A 17,033-nucleotide genomic window follows, 5' to 3' on the forward strand; every position below is an offset into this window, starting at 1 on the left:
TTATTTTACATTTGAATATCACATGGTAATCATTGTTCATTTTCTGATGCTGAAAAAAATTGGCATATGTAATAACAAAACATCGAAACGAAGTATCTACGATCGTCCCTCTTCGTACATTTGTGACAAAGTTAGCAGCTCCAAGCAAAGGAAACATTTAATGGTAGTATATGCGTGCATTTTGGTATCTGTGTGTATGTATGCTTTTTAGTGTTGTATACCATCGTTTCATCGTATTGTTCTAATGGCGTCGGTTTTAGTTTCGTCATGTATGTATGTATATTATAGAAGCTACATTTTGGCCGACGGCAAATTGAAAAATGGTAATATTTATTTTCAAATAAATTTTATGTATTTTTTTTTAGTAAAAATTTATAACAAGATATATCTCTTTTTAAATATGTTTTGTGGTCCTGAAAAGGACCGATTGTTTTAGTTTTAAAGTTCTTAAAATTTTCTCCAAAATAGCGTCAAGATAATGTTTAACCGCCGAAACCGTACAAAGTGCGGCCTTGTCTCTTCAAAGCGTAGACGACATCCATAGCGGTGACGGTTTTACGCTTAGCGTGTTCAGTGTAGGTGACAGCATCACGAATAACGTTTTCCAAAAACACCTTCAGGACACCACGGGTTTCTTCGTAAATCAATCCAGAGATACGCTTTACACCGCCACGACGAGCCAAACGTCTGATTGCAGGCTTGGTGATACCTTGGATGTTATCACGCAACACTTTACGATGACGTTTAGCGCCACCTTTTCCCAAGCCTTTGCCACCTTTACCACGACCAGTCATTTTTTCACTTTTTAAATTAAATTCACTTCACAAGTTATGCACAAGAACTAATACTTACCATGCTGCGATACCTCATATTTATACAAAATCCGCTCTGAATTTACTACATACACATACGCTTCGATCTATCTTCGGGGTTGTTCGTATACACTTCGTGTGTACAGATACAAATGTTGAAGCATATACGCAGCACACACCCTTATTGGAAACTGTAGCCCGCCAAATTTTTTCTATAAATATCGGGAATCGCTCCGTAAGGCAACTATTACAGTGTTAACAGTGTTTGTGTGCATATCGTGAAGTGAACTAAAAACCTCTAGTGAAAAATGGCTCGTACTAAGCAAACTGCCCGTAAATCTACTGGTGGCAAAGCCCCTCGTAAGCAATTGGCTACCAAAGCTGCTCGTAAGAGCGCACCAGCCACCGGTGGTGTTAAGAAGCCACATCGTTTCCGCCCTGGTACCGTTGCTTTGCGTGAAATCCGTCGCTACCAGAAGAGTACTGAGTTGTTGATCCGCAAATTGCCTTTCCAACGTTTGGTTCGTGAAATTGCCCAAGATTTCAAGACTGACTTGCGTTTCCAGAGCTCTGCTGTCATGGCCTTGCAAGAAGCTAGCGAAGCCTACTTGGTCGGTCTCTTCGAAGATACCAACTTGTGTGCCATCCATGCCAAGCGTGTCACCATCATGCCCAAGGATATCCAATTGGCCAGACGTATTCGTGGAGAACGTGCTTAAATTATTGACATTTTAAAAGCCAACTTTTTTTTACAAAAACAATCGGTCCTTTTCAGGACCACAATATTTTTATAAAAAAGAGAAAAAAATTTATTCAAAACTTACACCTTTTTATTTTTATTAAAATAAATAAATATAGTCTTTTTTTGGGGATGGAAAAATACACTATTTATATTAAAAAAATTTTTTTCTTTTCTATGCGTTTTACTTTTGGTAATATTGGGTTTCAAAACATGGAGCGAAATCAAAAACTTTTTTTTAAAAAAAAATTATTTAATTTACTTTTTATGTTAAACTGAAAATTTTTATTTTCTATTAGCAACAGTATATTTGCTGTTATTCTTTTTGCAAAATTTGATTTTTCGTAGTAGCTACATAACAAGAATGAATGAAGATAAAAACAGGCAGGCCAATACATTCGAGAGAATTTTAACCTTAAATAGATAATTTAGATACATTGAATATAAGTTTTTTCTGTATTTTTTATTATTTTTAAACAAATGATATTTTTTGCTATTCTAAAAACTGTTTTAAAAAGAATAAAATAGTATTTTAATATTTTAAATTATTAAAGGGAAATAGATTTCGTTCGGTATGCAACTGTTCTACATTTGCTTGCTTAGACAAGGGCATTTTTGAATTTGTGTTTAATTTCCAAAAAAAAATTATATATTTTTTTAAATTTGTGATTGCAACAATACATTGTTTAGAATTTACATTTTTAAATTTTTTATTTAGTTTCAAGTCCACTTTATATAGAAAAAAATATTTTATAATAAATGCAATAGAGCTCACCGCACATTTTGCATAGCCAACGACGTTGGTATAACATAGCATCGTAATATTTTAGACTTTTCGTAACAAACGTACACTTTTTACAAATTATGTAACATTTTAATAGAAATCTATCATTTCTATAATATTTTATGATAAAATTTTCCTAAAACATTTTTACATTAGAGCTTTCAAATTAATTTGCAGAAAAACTTTTATTCATGGAAAATACGCCAATATGGTGAATTCAACTGTCATAGACTACATAATAAAATCGATTATTTCACTATGAAAATCATCCAAATTTTCACTTTTTTTTACACTTCTTTCAAGAAAACATATCAAGATTCCATACTAAATTTTTATAAAAACCAATTTTCAATAAAAATTGGAAAATTTTTATAATTTAGTTACAATTTTATCATAACATTTTTATAAACTTTCAACTCAAACCCTTATAACTCGGTAACGCTTAAAGATAATTAACTCGGATTTTCTTTAATGATTAGCTGGATATCTCTACTAGAAGAATTGTATAAAAAATAAAAAGAAATTGTTACTATCTCATCGTAAAATGAATAATTCTGTGAAAACTTTTGTAAAAATTTTTATTCGCTTCCACACAACGTTTCGCAAAATTTCGTAGTTGACTACTATGTACTTCTCATAATTTCGATGTACCCAGCCATCACTAGTCTAAAGGTTGAAACCATATTTTCAACCAATCAGCGTACACCAGTAGTGAGTGTATATTTACAAAGTGTTAAAGTGTGTTTAAAAAGAAAAATATAAGTGAAATCATGTCTGACGCCGCCGTTGTTGAAGCCACCGCATCTCCAGTCGCCGCTGTTGAGAAAAAGGCACCTAAGAAAGCCGCTGCCAAGGCAAAGAAACCCTCTGCTGCCCCAAGCCATCCACCAACCCAACAAATGGTCGATGCTGCCATCAAAACATTGAAAGAACGTGGTGGTTCCTCATTGCCTGCCATCAAGAAATACTTGGCCAGCACATACAAAGTTGATGCTGTAAAATTGGCCCCATTCATCAAGAAGTACTTGAAGAGCGCTGTTGCTAGTGGAAAATTGATCCAAACTAAAGGTAAGGGTGCCTCCGGTTCATTCAAATTGTCCCCATCTGCCTCGAAGGAACCTAAAGCAAAGAGCGCTGAAAAGAAGAAGAAGGTCCCAGCCGGTGATAAGAAAAAGAAGGCAGCAGCACCCAAAAAGGCAGCCGGTGAAAAGAAAGCCGCTGCAAAGAAGCCTTCCGCTGCTAAAAAGACCGCCGAGAAGAAGAAGACCGAAAAGGCCAAGGCTAAAACTGCCAAAAAGACAGGTACAGTTAAAGCTAAACCCGCAAAAACAGCCGCCAAAGCATCAGCCACTAAACCAAAGGCACCCAAGGCAAAAACCACCGCTGCCAAGCCCAAAAAGGCTGCCGCAGCAAAGAAGCCAGCTGCCAAGAAGACCGCCGCTAAGAAGTAATTTTTCCATGCAAAATTACTTATCATGTCAAAATGATTATTTTCGATATTCGAAAGCAGTATATCTAACAGCCCTTTTCAGGGCTACAAAAAAATTTTTAAAAAGAGACCAAATTTAACTCAAACAATTTTTTAATTACCTAATAAATACTATGTTAATTTTAAGGGAAAAGCTAATCACAGCCCTTTTCGTAGCTGTAAAACATCTGTTGAAATCTTTTAATACCATTGTTACCTAATATGGGAATACATTACCCTTTAAGGAAATTTAAGTAATCACATGTTAAATGGGATTTTTTCCGCAACTGGATTAACTGTTTCACTTAGGGTCATAAACCAAAGCAATTACTAAGAATTATGAAAATCACTTAATGTTAAAGAAAATCTCATTTAGCATACCTAACCAATAAGAGAGTGGCGTACAATATTCCCTTCAAAAATCGCACTTAGCATACCTATTTCATTCTTTACGAGCATACCTACCCATAGATCTCGCGTACAAACGCATAAGTCCACATATACATCTCTACACCATTTCACGCTAACATACTAGTATACATCCCTAAAAAATTTAGTATCAACACACACGCTCACATATACTCGAACATCAATACAACGTTGCATACCGAGTGTTTGAGCATAAGAGCAATATGTGTTGATCATATTACTGTAGATGTAGATGGTGCTAAGCAAGGAGGGCAATATTAGAGTATGGGTAGTATACATATTTTATTTTAAAAAAGTAATAAGGGCAATGTGAGGGTGAGTGGTAGATATATTTTTTCTTTAAATTTGTAAATATAAATTAATTTTAGTTGAATAACGAATTAAGTCTCTTTTTTAATTTATTTTGTGGCCCTGAAAAGGGCCTTTGATGTTGTAGGGAAAATATTGTACGACGAAATAAGTATGCCATTTACTTGGAGCTGGTGTACTTAGTAACGGCTTTGGTACCTTCACTGACAGCGTGCTTAGCCAACTCACCGGGCAATAATAGACGGACGGCAGTTTGGATTTCCCGACTGGTGATGGTGGAACGCTTGTTGTAGTGAGCCAAACGGGAGGCTTCGGCGGCGATACGTTCAAAGATATCGTTGACGAAACTGTTCATGATGCTCATGGCCTTTGAGGAGATACCAGTATCGGGATGGACTTGCTTCAACACTTTGTAAATGTAGATAGCATAACTCTCCTTACGCTTGGTGCGTCTCTTGGTCTTGTCACCCTTAGTGATGTTCTTTTGGGCTTTGCCGGCCTTCTTTGCTGCTTTACCACTGGCTTTTGGAGGCATTTTCACTTGGTTTTTTTTTTAAGTCACACAAACACTTTTAACACTGTTCACGATTTTGTGTGTTTGATGGCTTACTCGGAATATTTAAACCATTTCATGCACAAGATATTCAGGTAGACGAAAACAGTCGCTATGTTTACGAAAACAACCCTCTAAAATTAGCTACACGTTGGATCCGAAAGTATAAATACTGCAGTTCATGCTGCGAACTAATATCATTTGTGTTTCAGTGCTAAGTGAAGTGAATTAAAAAAAAAAATAACTAAAAATGTCTGGTCGTGGTAAAGGTGGCAAAGTTAAGGGAAAGGCAAAGTCCCGTTCCAACCGTGCTGGTCTTCAATTCCCCGTCGGTCGTATCCATCGTTTGTTGCGCAAAGGCAACTATGCTGAACGTGTTGGTGCCGGAGCTCCAGTTTACTTGGCTGCTGTCATGGAGTATTTGGCCGCTGAAGTTCTTGAATTGGCTGGCAACGCTGCTCGTGACAACAAGAAGACAAGAATTATCCCCCGTCACTTGCAATTGGCTATCCGTAATGACGAAGAATTGAACAAATTGCTGTCCGGTGTCACCATTGCTCAAGGTGGTGTATTGCCAAACATCCAAGCTGTTCTCTTGCCCAAGAAGACCGAAAAGAAGGCTTAAATTATCTACGAGCATCAAAGAAAAAATGTAAATACAGGCCATCGTATAAATCAACAACAATCCGTCCTTTTCAGGACGACAAAAATTTTTTTAAAAGAGAAAAAACTATATCAAACCTTATTTTATCAAGAAAATTTACTTAAAAAATAGTTTTAAATAATAAATAAAATTTTAATTGTAGTTAAATTTAAAAAATATTTTTTGGTCGATTTTTTTTTTCAGTGGATTTGGTAATTTGCTAGCAATTTCGTTATTCGAAATTTCCTTAAACAATCCTGTTTTAGGCGTAAATACAAAAAAATCTGCCATCTATTGTTTATAGGTAAACATTTTCAAATATGTTTACATCTTATCGACTATTGCAGGTCTTTTAATATACATGTCATAATTATCAGTTATCAATTATCATGCATCAACATTTCGCCTATTTGCATACATTAACATAATAAGAATTTAGTTTTATCGACCCTACTCAAGATTATCGGCATTTAATAGGATCAATGTTACCATTAGGGTACTGTAAAAACTATTTATTTTACATTTGAATATCACATGGTAATCATTGTTCATTTTCTGATGCTGAAAAAAATTGGCATATGTAATAACAAAACATCGAAACGAAGTATCTACGATCGTCCCTCTTCGTACATTTGTGACAAAGTTAGCAGCTCCAAGCAAAGGAAACATTTAATGGTAGTATATGCGTGCATTTTGGTATCTGTGTGTATGTATGCTTTTTAGTGTTGTATACCATCGTTTCATCGTATTGTTCTAATGGCGTCGGTTTTAGTTTCGTCATGTATGTATGTATATTATAGAAGCTACATTTTGGCCGACGGCAAATTGAAAAATGGTAATATTTATTTTCAAATAAATTTTATGTATTTTTTTTTAGTAAAAATTTATAACAAGATATATCTCTTTTTAAATATGTTTTGTGGTCCTGAAAAGGACCGATTGTTTTAGTTTTAAAGTTCTTAAAATTTTCTCCAAAATAGCGTCAAGATAATGTTTAACCGCCGAAACCGTACAAAGTGCGGCCTTGTCTCTTCAAAGCGTAGACGACATCCATAGCGGTGACGGTTTTACGCTTAGCGTGTTCAGTGTAGGTGACAGCATCACGAATAACGTTTTCCAAAAACACCTTCAGGACACCACGGGTTTCTTCGTAAATCAATCCAGAGATACGCTTTACACCGCCACGACGAGCCAAACGTCTGATTGCAGGCTTGGTGATACCTTGGATGTTATCACGCAACACTTTACGATGACGTTTAGCGCCACCTTTTCCCAAGCCTTTGCCACCTTTACCACGACCAGTCATTTTTTCACTTTTTAAATTAAATTCACTTCACAAGTTATGCACAAGAACTAATACTTACCATGTTCAATTCAATTCAAATATAACGCTTTATTTCTAAATTCATATTTGCATGTAACAGAGGCGCTTACTGATAAATTCTTAGAACTACTATCTCCTTGCTAATGCGATCTTGAGTACTCTACATTAAATTCAATTGTACTGCGTTCTTAGGCAACAGTTACTACATACATCAAAATGAAAATTAAAATTCAAACAAAAACAAAAAGTTAGACCCAAAAAATAGATTTAAAAAGGCCAAGGCAGCTTTCCAATTAATATATAACTTAATTCTATCAACTAACCTATACTTAAGACTAACTATGTACACTATTTACAATTGTTGCAGTCACCATCCCTACTGCGTAGGATCATAGACCAAGTCCCTTAGACCATAAGAGTCAGCTCTCCGATGATAGAAGAGGAGACGCCCATCAACATATAAATGCCCTGCCTCTTTGAGTGCGGGCAGAGCAGCAGTCGGAAGATGTTTTTTCCTGAGAACGAAGTCTAGGTCCACAATTCGGCACACAGAGTCTGCAACAAGTCCATTATCAAGGTCCTGGCATTTTTCTATAAAATCAAGGGCACAGCCCATAAGGAACACATCTATCCTTCGATCCCCATACTTGTCATAAACAACCCTTGACGCCGGATATCTGAAGATGCCATTCCCATCGGCGACAGCCCTAAGGCCCAAACAACGCCATAGGACACGCCTCTCCCAGGCCCTAAACCTCTCCATCTGACACGACGATATGTCATACCACACGGGGAATGCATGCGCCAACACCGGCCTGACCACCTGTCTATATATAAGAAGGCGAACCTCTTGAGATAGACCACCCCGCATCCGTAAAAGACCACCATATGCAAAATACGCCCTATTCGCCCTATCCAGAACATGATCAACATGTCTCGCAAAAGTGAAACGAGAGTCGAATACCACCCCCAGGTATTTCATCGTATCCGCCACGGAGATATCCTCGCCCCCAATTGAGAGGCGGGGTCTGTATCTCCTAAAATTAGGGAACGTTACCCCCGGTCTCCCTCTTACCACCAGTGCCGAGCACTTACCCACATTCAACCTAAGTCTCCACCTCATATAGTAGTGGTGGAGTTCCTCCAAGAAGGAGTTCATCGCACCACCCACAGTAGACGCCCTTACCCCAGAAAAAGCAAGAAGTACATCATCGGCATATGCCAACAAGAGGCCACCAGGAGGCGGATCCGGAACATCGTGGACAAAAATATTAAACAAAATCGGTCCAAGTAGGGACCCCTGAGGAACTCCAGCGATCACCTGTCTCTCCGAAGAGAGTCCTCTATCCACCCTCACCCTGAAGGTCCTACCCGTCAGGAAGCTCGCCACCAGTCTACAAATCCGACGATCAATCCCGATTGATCGAAGCTTGTAGATGACACCGTCATGCCAGACAGTGTCAAACGCCTTCGCGAAGTCGAGTCCGACCGCAATCGTGCCACGTCCCCGGTCGAGACCCTCAGTCACATAATTCGCAAAAACCGCGAGTGCATGTGTGGCTGAGTGCCCCGACCGAAAGCCAAACTGGAAGTTCTTCAGGACTCCCCTATCCTCAATGAAATCTGTGATCCTAGCGAGCAGAAAGGACTCAAATAATTTGCCAAAAACAGAGAGGAGTGACACCGGCCTGTAACTGGAACAACGAGCCGGGTCGGAGCCCGGCTTCAAAATAGGGACAACCATCGCCCTCTTCCAGGCAGTTGGAAAATACCCCACGTTGAGACAATGGTTGAATAGCACAACCAGGAAAGAGTGCACCACATCACCAGCCCTCTTCAATGCCACATCCGGAATCCCATCAAGGCCACACGATCTCTTCGAGGGCCTGCGGGAAATAGCCAAAGCAATTGCACCACAGTCAATAAATCCCCCATCCTTCCAGAGGGATCTGTCGTGAACAGTACGACCATCAGCCGAAAAGGAAGTGGAGAATTCCACAAGAGGGGATTCATCAATCGCCGCCTCCGCCGCCCCAGCAACAAGATTGCGTAGGGGGATATCAATAGAATCTCCCTCAAATCCGAAGGAACTCCCCACATAATCAGCCAGAAGGTCCGCCCTAGCCGTATCATCCTGAACCGGCGCACCATCTGCCCCATCCAGGGCCCCGATAGGATTCCCAGCCGACAACCCAGCGGCCCTCCTCACACGACTATAGGACCTAGCATCCACACGAATGCCCTCAAGATAACGCCTAGCCCGATCACCCTCAAACAACCTTATCAAGTCGCCTATTATGCATCCTAAATTCCGCACATCAGCCCTCAGAACACGAGCCCTGTCCGGATCAGGACATCTGCGCAAAACAGCCCGAAGCCTCTTTCTCTCACGGATAAAATGCATAATCCTAGGTGGAAGTTCACCCAGCATTCTGCGTTTAATCCGGACCTTCGGAACAGCAGCTCCAATAGCACTACAAAACGCAGAGTCCAGATCCCTTACACACAAGTCGACCTCACGGGGCCCAACATTCCGGTCCACCGGAAGAGCAGAATCCCTCAAACTCGCCTCAAGCTCACGCCTAAATCGCCTAACATCCATCCTCTCGAAGTCCATAAAGGTGCGACCTTCCACCCTCATCAGATTGCCCAATCTAAGTTCGATAGCGATCGCCCTATGATCTGACTCAAAGTCGAGCGCCCTACACATACCATCGCCACCTGCCAAGGAGACTCCCTGTGTCCTGAGGAAGAAGTCTATATATGACCCCGATACTCCATTGGGCCTCGATGGCCTGTCGGACGGAACAACACAAAAAGCCGCCCTTTCCATCAAGAACGCAGCCAGCAAATTGCCCTTCCGATTACGCATCACATCACCCCAGAGGGGGTGCCTAGCATTGAGATCACATCCCACTACAACCTCACCTTCATCCGCCAGCCGTACCACAGGATCCAGCGCTGACACATCAAACCCCGCTGAAGGAGCAAGGTATAAGGAAACAAAGGAAATCGATGAGCCATTACTCCGCCGCAACCTCACCGCACAGCCCTCAACGCCCTCCAGCCGAAGGGGAATAAAATCGTGACCGCAAGTCTCGCGCACAAGCACAGCGGTTCCGCCTCCTCTACCTACCGACCTATGCTGTCTATACATAGTATACCCATCGAACTCGACCCTGTGACGGTCAGAAAGCATGTGTTCTGCCAGAAGAAGAACATCAGGCTTTTGACCCCTAATGAAGTTCCTGAGGTAATGTCTCTTATCCAGAGAGATAAGAGAGTTTACGTTCAGGAATATACATTTAAGGGGACTAATCATCACAGAATCTTTCTAAGAGTGCTGCAAAAGCAGCATCTCTACCTTTCTCCTCCCTCAACCGACGATACGACGGTCCAAACTCCTTCAAAACCCTGAAGATCCCCAGGAAATCCCCACCCAAGATGTCCCTGCAATCCGCCATCATGCCAGCATCAGACGGCGCAGTCACAGTGGGCCGGGTAGCCCGAAGACCAGATGTCGTCCCTACAGGGCGCCCTCCAATCGCAGCCGCATACGAAACGCCAGCCCGAATATCAGCCAAACGAGAAGAACGCGCCTGGCCCCTCGCACGAGCCTCCTCCCTTCGTTCGTTCAGCCTCCCAAGGAACTCCACGCGTTTCGGACACTGCACGTAACCAGCAGAGTGCCCAACCACACCACAGTTGACACAACTCACCTCCTTCGTCGCCTTCCTAAGTACCTCGCCCGTAGAAGCATCCAACACATCAACCGGAACCTCCTCACCCCTTGGAGGCACAGTGCACTCAGATGATTCATGGTCCTGTCCACATTTCACACAACGGCGGGGCATCCCGCAGTTGATCGAAACATGTCCAAACCGTTGGCATCTGAAGCACTGTGTCACCTTCAGCTTCCTGTCCCTTCTAATCTTCACCCTACAGTGCAACATCCTCGTAACCGCATACACCCTACCGATGTCACAACCCTTTGCCAGGCGAACGACCCACTTATCACCAGCAACGCTATAACCCCCAACGAATTGAGCATTCAACTCAGGCTGACTATCAAAGAACTCAGCCACCTCATCCACCGTAAACTCCGAAGACAACCCCTCAATCACAACAGTGTGAGGAACCAGAGCACTAGGGGTGTGTGTATGGAACCTATACCCCCTTTCCAATAGCCTAGACCTAAATGTCTCGAAACCTGCCAGGACCTTGATTCTAACCGAGATAATGGACTTTCGAATCAGACTCATAAAAAACTCACCTGGACGCAGAATTGCTCTCAGGAGACTGCTTATTTCCTTGACGCTTGCATCATAGATGGTGACTGCAGGCATTGCTCTCTCTCTAGCTTTAGATACCATAGATGACCCATTACTGATATTAGCTGCCCCGCCGTTAATCTTAGGGCTAGTATCATCTCTCTTCACGGCTGCTTCTTCAGACATCTTTTGTTGTTGGACCGGCTCGTCTTGCCGCTCTGCTGTTGTACTGTCATTTCTCACTATGCTCACAGTGACTTTGCGTTTGGGCTTCTTGGATGATTTCGCCCCCAAATTCTTCTTAGCTTCCGCCGATGTACTGGCTATCGGCTCTGTCATCTTCAATAGCTTTTCCTGTGAGGCCGGCGGTGCCTTCACACATCCACTTCCCCCGGGCATTGGCTTATTGAGCCCGGGCTGTGCCACCGGCGTTGTGGACACAGATTCACACTCCATCGTCTGGCCATAAGCCATGCCTCGCATCTCTTTTCGAAATTCCGCAAGTTCAGCTTGAAATCTGGCGTTGTCGGCCGTAAGCTGGTCGATAACACGCCTATAGCTGGCCTCATTCTTCTGGCATTCCTGGATTTGGCGACCATAAGTCTCCAGGAGTTCTTCCTTCTCTCGCAGATCACCGCGGTTTAAAACCACGATGTCAGTCTCCATCGCCATCCGCTTCTCAGGGTACTCCTCATCGGACTCAACCCTCGGACGTACTGACATCTTGTTAACTGGCTATGTGACCCCTGGATTGGAGCACACAGCCACACCAATGCACCTTTGAGAATTCGATGCAGAGAAAGTGCTATACTCTGACCGAAAATGACTGCACACACAATAATGACTTTGTGTCTTAAGTCCTTCAAAATTCGCCACCAAAATCAGGTTCGTTGCTTCAGTCTTCGAAAGCAAATATCTTCTCGGCAAAATATCAAGTTTGTTGCCTAAGTCTTCGGCCAACCAAATGCCGACGGCACAATAACACACTTGTTTGTTAATAACGGCTTCACAATTCAGCAGTCAAAAGCGCAGGTAGCTGGTTCTTGCCACCTTTACCACGACCAGTCATTTTTTCACTTTTTAAATTAAATTCACTTCACAAGTTATGCACAAGAACTAATACTTACCATGTTCAAGTTCAAGTTCAAATATAACGCTTTATTTCTAAATTCATATTTGCATGTAACAGAGGCGCTTACTGATAAATTCTTAGAGCTACTATCTCATTGCTAATGCGATCTTGAGTACTCTACATTAAATTCAAATGTACTGCGTTCTTAGGCAACAGTTACTACATACATCAAAATGAAAATTAAAATTCAAACAAAAACAGAAAGTTAGACCCAAAAAATAGATTCAAAAAAGGCCAAGGCAGCTTTCCAATTAATATATAACTTAATTCTAACTATCAACTAACCTATACTTAATACTAACTATGTACACTATTTACAATTGTTGCAGTCACCATCCTTACTGCGTAGGATCATAGACCAAGTCCCTTAGACCATAAGAGTCAGCTCTCCGATGATAGAAGAGGAGACGCCCATCAACATATAAATGCCCTGCCTCTTTGAGTGCGGGCAGAGCAGCAGTCGGAAGATGTTTTTTCCTGAGAACGAAGTCTAGGTCCACAATTCGGCACACAGAGTCTGCAACAAGTCCATTATCAAGGTCCTGGCATTTTTCTATAAAATCAAGGGCACAGCCCATAAGGAACACACCCATCCTTCGATCCCCAAACTCGTCATACATAGTATACCCGTCGAACTCGACCCTGTGACGGTCAGAAAGCATGTGTTCTGCCAGAAGAAGAACATCAGGCTTTTGACACCTAATGAAATTCCTGAGGTAATGTCTCTTATCCAGAGAGATAAGAGAGTTCACGTTCAGGAATATACACTTAAGGGGACTAACCATCACAGAATCTTTCTAGGAGTGCTGCAAAAGCAGCATCTCTACCTTTCTCCTCCCTCAACCGACGATACGACGGTCCAAACTCCTTCAAAACCCTGAAGATCCCCAGGAAATCCCCACCCAAGATGTCCCTGCAATCCGCCATCATGCCAGCATCAGACGGCGCAGTCACCGTGGGCCGGGTAGCCCGAAGACCAGATGTCGTCCCTACAGGGCGCCCCCCAATTGCAGCCGCATACGAAACACCAGCCCGAATATCAGCCAAACGAGAAGAACGCGCCTGGCCCCTCGCACGGGCCTCCTCCCTTCGTTCGTTCAGCCTCCCAAGGAACTCCACGCGCTTCGGACACTGCACGTAACCAGCAGAGTGCCCAACCACACCACAGTTGACACAGCTCACCTCCTTCGTCGCCTTCCTAAGTACCTCGCCCGTGGAAGCATCCAACACATCAACCGGAACCTCCTCACCCCTTGGAGGCACAGTGCACTCAGATGATTCATGGTCCTGTCCACATTTCACACAACGGCGGGGCATCCCGCAGTTGATCGAAACATGTCCAAACCGTTGGCATCTGAAGCACTGTGTCACCTTCAGCTTCCTGTCCCTTCTGATCTTCACCCTACAGTGCAACATCCTCGTAACCGCATACACCTTACCGATGTCACAACCCTTTGCCAGGCGAACGACCCACTTATCACCTGCAACGCTATAACCCCCAACGAACTGAGCATCCAACTCAGGCTGACTATCAAAGAACTCAGCCACCTCATCCACCGTAAACTCCGAAGACAACCCCTCAATCACAACAGTGTGAGGAACCAGAGCACTAGGGGTGTGTGTATGGAACCTATACCCCCTTTCCAATAGCCTAGACCTAAATGTCTCGAAACCTGCCAGGACCTTGATTCTAACCGAGATAATGGACTTTCGAACCAGACTCATAAAAAACTCACCTGGACGCAGAATTGTTCTCAGGAGACTGCTTATTTCCTTGACGCCCGCATCATAGATGGTGACTGCAGGCATTGCTCTCTCTCTAGCTTTAGATACCATAGATGACCCATTACTGATATTAGCTGCCCCGCCGTTAATCTTAGGACTAGTATCATCTCTCTTCACGGCTGCTTCTTCAGACATCCTTTGTTGTTGGACCGGCTCGTCTTGCCGCTCTGCTGTTGTACTGTCATTTCTCACTATGCTCACAGTGACTTTGCGTTTGGGCTTCTTGGATGATTTCGCCCCCAAATTCTTCTTAGCTTCCGCCGATGTACTGGCTATCGGCTCTGTCATCTTCAATAGCTCTTCCTGTGAGGCCGGCGGTGCCTTCACACATCCACTTCCCCCGGGCATTGGCTTATTGAGCCCGGGCTGTGCCACCGGCGTTGTGGACACAGATTCACACTCCATCGTCTGGCCATAAGCCATGCCTCGCATCTCTTTTCGAAATTCCGCAAGTTCAGCTTGAAATCTGGCGTTGTCGGCCGTAAGCTGGTCGATAACACGCCTATAGCTGGCCTCATTCTTCTGGTATTCCTGGATTTGGCGACCATAAGTCTCCAGGAGTTCTTCCTTCTCTCGCAGATCACCGCGGTTTAAAACCACGATGTCAGTCTCCATCGCCATTCGCTTCTCAGGGTACTCCTCATCGGACTCAACCCTCGGACGTACTGACATCTTGTTAACTGGCTATGTGACCCCTGGATTGGAGCACACAGCCACACCAATGCACCTTTGAGAATTCGATGCAGAGAAAGTGCTATACTCTGACCGAAAGTGACAACAAGCACAATAATGACTTTGTGTCTTAAGTCCTTCAAAATTCGCCACCAAAATCAGGTTCGTTGCTTCAGTCTTCGAAAGCAAATATCTTCTCGGCAAATATCAAGTTTGTTGCCTAAGTCTTCGGCCAACCAAATGCCGACGGCACAATAACACACTTGTTTGTTAATAACGGCTTCACAATTCAGCAGTCAAGAGCGCAGGTAGCTGGTTCTTGCCACCTTTACCACGACCAGTCATTTTTTCACTTTTTAAATTAAATTCACTTCACAAGTTATGCACAAGAACTAATACTTACCATGTTTTTTTTTTTTTTTTTGTTTTAAATATAACGCTTTATTTCTAAATTCATATTTGCATGTACCAGAGGCGCTTACTGATAAATTCTTAGAACTACTATCTCATTGCTAATGCGATCTTGAGTACTCTACCTTAAATTTAAAATGTACTGCGTTCTTAGGCAACAGTTACTACATACATCAAAATGAAAATTAAAATTCAAACAAAATCAAAAAGTTAGACCCAAAAAATAGATTTAAAAAAGGCCAAGGCAGCTTTCCACTTAATATATAACTTAATTCTATCAACTAACCTATACTTAATACTAACTATGTACACTATCTACAATTGTTGCAGACACCATCTTTACTGCGTAGGATCATAGACCAAGTCCCTTAGACCATAAGAGTCAGCTCTCCGATGATAGAAGAGGAGACGCCCATCAACATATAAATGCCCTGCCTCCTTGAGTGCGGGCAGAGCAGCAGTCGGAAGATGTCTTCTCCTGAGAACGAAGTCTAGGTCCACAATTCGGCACACAGAGTCTGCAACAAGTCCATTATCAAGGTCCTGGCATTTTTCTATAAAATCAAGGGCACAGCCCATAAGGAACACATCTATCCTTCGATCCCCAAACTCGTCATACACAATCCTTGACGCCGGATATCTGAAGACGCCATTCCCGTCGGCGATAGCCCTAAGGCCCAAACAACGCCATAGGACACGCCTCTCCCAGGCCCTAAACCTTTCCATCTGACACGACGTTATGTCATACCACACGGGGAATGCATGCGCCAACACCGGCCTGACCACCTGTCTATATATAAGAAGGCGAACCTCTCGAGATAGACCACCCCGCATCCGTAAAAGACTACCATATGCAAAATACGCCCTATTCGCCCTATCCAGAGCATGATCAACATGTCTCGCAAAAGTGAAACGAGAGTCGAATACCACCCCCAGGTATTTCATCGTATCCGCCACGGAGATATCCTCGCCCCCAATTGAGAGGTGGGGTCTGTATCTCCTAAAATTAGGGAACGTCACCCCCGGTCTCCCTCTTACCACCAGTGCCGAGCACTTACCCACATTCAACCTAAGTCTCCACCTCATATAGTAGTGGTGAAGTTCCTCCAAGAAGGAGTTCATCGCACCACCCACAGTAGACGCCCTTACCCCAGAAAAAGCAAGAAGTACATCATCGGCATATGCCAACAAGAGGCCACCAGGAGGCGGATCCGGAACATCGTGGACAAAAATATTAAACAAAATCGGTCCAAGTAAGGACCCCTGAGGAACTCCAGCGACCACCTGTCTCTCCGAAGAGAGTCCACTATCCACCCTCACCCTGAAGGTCCTACCCGTCAGGAAGCTCGCCACCAGTCTACAAATCCGACGATCAATCCCGATTGATCGAAGCTTGTAGATGACACCGTCATGCCAGACAGTGTCAAAGGCCTTCGCGAAGTCGAGCCCGACCGCAATCGTGCCACGTCCCCGGTTGAGACCCTCAGTCACATAATTCGCAAAAACCGCGAGTGCATGTGTGGCTGAGTGCCCCGACCGAAAGCCAAACTGGAAGTCCCTCAGGACCCCCCTATCCTCAATGAAATCTGTGATCCTAGCGAGCAGAAAGGACTCAAATAATTTGCCAAAAACAGAGAGGAGAGACACCGGCCTGTAATTGGAACAACGAGCCGGGTTGGAGCCCGGCTTCAAGATAGGAAC

The 17,033-nt window shown here is 43.2% G+C and overlaps 1 protein-coding gene across 1 annotated transcript; it reads right to left on the reverse strand.

Moving 5' to 3' along the window:
- Positions 1-482: 482 nt before the first annotated feature.
- On the reverse strand, positions 483-7,043 carry LOC131996120 (histone H4-like). The gene is made up of 2 exons (XM_059365570.1): positions 6,762-7,043; positions 483-788 (listed from the first exon to the last, which is right to left on the reverse strand). The coding sequence occupies exons 1-2, from the start codon at positions 7,041-7,043 to the stop codon at positions 483-485; spliced, it is 588 nt and encodes a 195-aa protein (XP_059221553.1).
- Positions 7,044-17,033: the final 9,990 nt, after the last annotated feature.

Source organism: Stomoxys calcitrans, chromosome 3 (genome assembly GCF_963082655.1).
Source record: "Stomoxys calcitrans chromosome 3, idStoCalc2.1, whole genome shotgun sequence".
NCBI classification, from domain to species: domain Eukaryota; kingdom Metazoa; phylum Arthropoda; class Insecta; order Diptera; family Muscidae; genus Stomoxys; species Stomoxys calcitrans.

Excerpts from the sequence above, each read along its gene's own strand:
- LOC131996120 (XM_059365570.1), bottom strand. The coding sequence starts at position 7,043 with ATGACTGGTCGTGGTAAAGGTGGCAAAGGCTTGGGAAAAGGTGGCGCT. Across the intron at positions 789-6,761 it reads TCTACGCTTTGAAGAGACAA|GGTCGTGGTAAAGGTGGCAA; the intron begins GGCCGCACTTTG and ends GAAAAAATGACT.